Genomic DNA, 3627 nt, shown 5'->3' with positions numbered 1-3627 from the left:
ACCAGGAAACGGTGCTGGTCTTGTGTACTGTGGATGGGAACCCATGCCTCATGCACCTATCCACTGAGCTGCACCCCGGGGCCTCTCTCCTTGTCGCTGGCTCATTTTGACTTAAGGGTGTTTGTTGTTGTTCTAGTTGATTCGGGGGTCTTTGTTTGTTTGTTTGTTTGTTTTTTGGTTTTTTTCAAGACAGGGTTTCTCTGTGGGGGGTCTTTTTTTAAAATTATTTATTATTTTAGTTTATTTGCATTGGGCGTGCATGTATGTCGGTGTGAGGGTGTCAGATCTTGAAGCTACAGACAGTTGTGAACAGTCATGTGGGTGCTGGGAATTGAACTCCGTCCCCTAGGAGAATACTGAGTTCTCTTAACCACTGAGCCATCTCTCCAGCCCTGATTTTTGTTTGGTTTTTCTTTTCTCGAGACAAGATTTCTTTGCGTAGTCCTGGCTGTCCTGGAACTCACTCCGTAGACCAGGCTGGCCTCAAACTCAGAGATCCACCTGCCTCTGCCTCCAGAGTGCTGGGATTAAGGTGTGCACCACTATACCCTGCTTGACTTGAGACAGGGTCTCACTGTGTAGCCCAGGCTGGCCTGGAACTCAGGATCTGCCTGTCTCTTGTTTCCTGAGATTTTTCTTCTTTATTCTCCACCAGCGGAACCAATGTTTGCTGCCCAAGTCTATCTGTGTCTACACCAGAGCCCGACATCTGTGCTGGACTTCAACATCGACCTCCTTGGAAGCTGTCTCTCACCTCCTTTGTCCCCACCCTCTGGTGAAATCGGAAGATTCCCACTGACACCCTCAACTTGTCTTGGGCCAGAGTCAACACTAGGAACTCTGGTTCTGCTATCCCCACCCTGAACAACCAATCTCCCTCTCTTCCCTTCTTACTAACCAGAGCCATTTCGATCCTTGGGGTTTTCCCTACAAACCAGGGCAACTTCAGAATCATGGCCCTCCTAGAAAGATCCTTACCTCCTTGGGGAGAAGCAGCCCCTATCACGGCTGTAGACACACATAGAGGAACTCTGCTTCAGACTTGGAAGTTCTCAGAGAAGGAGTCATCCTCCCCTGCAGCTAGCTAAGCAGCCAGGACCCAGCCAGGGCATCCCCTTTTGGGCCTGAGGGCCTACTCCCAATCCTGAAAAACCTGTCTGGGTGCCCTCCCTGAGGCTACAGTGTCTGACAGGCAAGTTGGACTGGATTCCCACCCTGCAGCCCCTCCTACCCCAAGACAAAATCAGCCACCCTGGGGCAGGGCCTCATTGGCCTCAGGAAGCCCCAGCTCGATCCAGGATCCAGCTCTCGGCGCAGTATGACCTCCACGCTGCCTGTCCAGACCTTGCCCTTGTTTCTGGGTCTCCTGACTGTCCTGGCTCCGGGGACTGCAGGTCTCTGTTTCTGGGGGGAGTGAGGAGGGTTTTAGAGCTCTAGACAGGGTGCACTGTATCTTCCAGGACTCTCAAACTCGTAGCACTCGTAGCTGGCTGGGGTTGAGGACTAGCGATGGTAGTGAGCCGCTGACAAATTCCTAGGCTTCTTCCTGACCCAGGAGTAGAGAAGAATCCGCAGTTTGCCTGGGTGGGTGAGGTTGGGAACTGACTGGCTGCTAGAGTCTAGTCCGTCTCCCTGGCGGCTCAGCGTATCCACCATTTGCAGCTCAAGCCTGCCATCTGGTGGTCAGAGTCACAAGGGCCTGTCCTGACTGCGCCCTTTGTAAATGATCTGAGTTGAGAGTGAGTCTAACTCCATCTGCATTCCCTCCTGACTCTCCAACAGACTTCAACATCTCAAGCCTCTCTGGGCTGCTGTCTCCGGCGCTAACAGAAAGCTTGCTAGTTGCCTTGCCCCCATGTCACCTCACGGGAGGTAATGCCACACTGACGGTCCGGAGAGCCAACGACAGCAAAGGTCGGCTTCCCGGTACCTGTTTCGTCTTCCCCGTTAACCCGTTCTCCATGGCACTGCTAGACACTCGACCCTGCCTTTCGCTCCTATTTTCCCTTAGTGGTGGAATCAGTGTTCGTGGTGCCTCCATGCCGTGGGCGCAGGGAGCTGGTGAACGTGGTGGACAGTGGGGCTGGCTTCACCGTCACGCGGCTCAGCGCATATCAAGTGACAAACCTAACCCCAGGAACTAAATACTAGTAGGTACCAGATACACACATGTGGGACACAGAAAGAGAAGCTGGGGGATGCTGGTAAGCATGAGGAAGAGGGCACAGCTAAAGGGTACAGAATGTGAGCCTCCACCCCAGGAGGGCGCAGTTGGGGGGGGCATAACTATGGAGATGAGGGCTGGAACCGCTCCTCGCAAATGCCAGATTCCTACCGGGATCTCTGCTTTCTCCCAACTCCCACCTCTAAAGCATTTCCTACCGGGTGCAGAAGGGGACGACCACCGAGTCCAGCCCAGAAACCCCGATGTCTACGCTTCCTCGTAAGTCAAATGCCTACCCCTCTCACATCTCAAGCGTCTACACACCTGAGCGCTGGGCTTTATCCCCTAGAGCAGGCTGTTTTCAGAGGACTCTCACTCTCTCTGGCCACCTCCTGTTCACCCATCTGCTGAGCTATAGTGAGGAGGAACGGTGCTCTAGGAAAATCTCCTTGGTGACCCCTAGGGGTTGCTGGGAGAGGCCATAGCTGTTGCTGCCCTGCTGGCTGGTTGGCTGGCCAGGCTAAGCTGTGAGCCCTGCTAGGGACCCCTCCAACCCACTAAGGTTTTCTCTTCTGACAGGAAGGAATATGGAATCTATCGAGTTGGGAATGGCCCGGACGGGCGGCATGGTAGTCATCACAGTGCTCCTGTCTGTGGCGATGTTCCTGTTGGTCGTGGGCCTCGTCATTGCCCTGGGCCTGGGTGCCCGAAAATGAGGAGGGCTCTCCTGCAGCACAGGCTCCTCCAAGTCCAGCCTGCCTTTTCCCAGGATTCAACTGGTTTTCTCCGGTGCCTTCTCTTCCCTCTCCCTGCCTCCCTCCACTAAGTCCTTTCCTAAGGGTCCCTCTCCCCGCTCAGCCTTCCAACACTCCCTGCCATGCCCTCATTGCCATCCTGTGAGAGCTGATTTTCCTCTTCCGTGGGCTTAGTTCTCACAATAAAAGCTGGCCCACCACGTCTGTGTGAGTTTCCCTTTGGTGAGTTCCCCTTATGCACATCTTATGGTACCAATGTCACTGACAGATGTCTGTCAGTTTCTCTAGCCCCAAGTCCCAGGATGACTTTCCCAGGAGGGAGGCAAGCAAGGAAGAAGGGAATGACAGACAGTGAGGAGAGAGCACCAAGTCCCAGACCTGGCTGTGAGTTTTGCACCCTGCAGGTCGCCCAAGCAGGACTCCGGGCTGGCCCAGAGGGGAGAGGCTGGCCACCACATGGGCTCGTGGCGAAGAAGCTGATAGAGCTGGGTGAAGTAGTGGAGAAAACACGAGAACAGGACAGGCACTGAATTTGAAGCATGGGTGAAGAACATGCTACAGAGTAAAGAACATGCTACAGCGTAAGGAACATGCTACAGCGTAAGGAACATGCTACAGGGGAAGGAGCATGCTACAGGGCACTAGGACTGAGAGCAGAGGTGGAAGGACCCTGGCAGGAGGGGACAGACAGTGCCACCCTCATTCATT

The 3627-nt window shown here is 54.2% G+C and overlaps 1 protein-coding gene across 2 annotated transcripts; it reads left to right on the top strand.

Moving 5' to 3' along the window:
* Positions 1–1318: 1318 nt before the first annotated feature.
* On the top strand, positions 1319–2991 carry Upk2 (uroplakin 2). Of its 2 annotated transcripts, none has more exons than XM_041638331.1 (5): positions 1319–1394; positions 1783–1914; positions 2012–2150; positions 2373–2443; positions 2744–2991. In XM_041638331.1, exons 1-5 carry the CDS (start codon positions 1319–1321, stop codon positions 2878–2880), a joined length of 555 nt encoding a protein of 184 aa, XP_041494265.1. In that variant the 3' UTR covers positions 2881–2991. The 2 variants fall into 2 exon arrangements, with proteins under 2 accessions (XP_041494265.1, XP_041494266.1); XM_041638332.1 differs by having other exon boundaries at positions 2373–2447; positions 2748–2991.
* Positions 2992–3627: the final 636 nt, after the last annotated feature.

The sequence above is a fragment of the Microtus oregoni genome, unplaced genomic scaffold, assembly GCF_018167655.1.
Source record: "Microtus oregoni isolate MIOR12 unplaced genomic scaffold, Mior012 000055F_ref0000237, whole genome shotgun sequence".
NCBI classification, from domain to species: domain Eukaryota; kingdom Metazoa; phylum Chordata; class Mammalia; order Rodentia; family Cricetidae; genus Microtus; species Microtus oregoni.
Note: the sequence above shows the minus strand (reverse complement) of the source record. Positions and strands in the feature narration are given on the sequence as shown.

Coding starts and splice junctions, on each gene's coding strand:
- Upk2 (XM_041638331.1), top strand. CDS start 1,319: ATGACCTCCACGCTGCCTGTCCAGACCTTGCCCTTGTTTCTGGGTCTC. Junction 1,395..1,782: donor CCTGGCTCCGGGGACTGCAG/GTCTCTGTTTCT, acceptor ACTCTCCAACAG/ACTTCAACATCTCAAGCCTC. Junction 1,915..2,011: donor GAGAGCCAACGACAGCAAAG/GTCGGCTTCCCG, acceptor ATTTTCCCTTAG/TGGTGGAATCAGTGTTCGTG.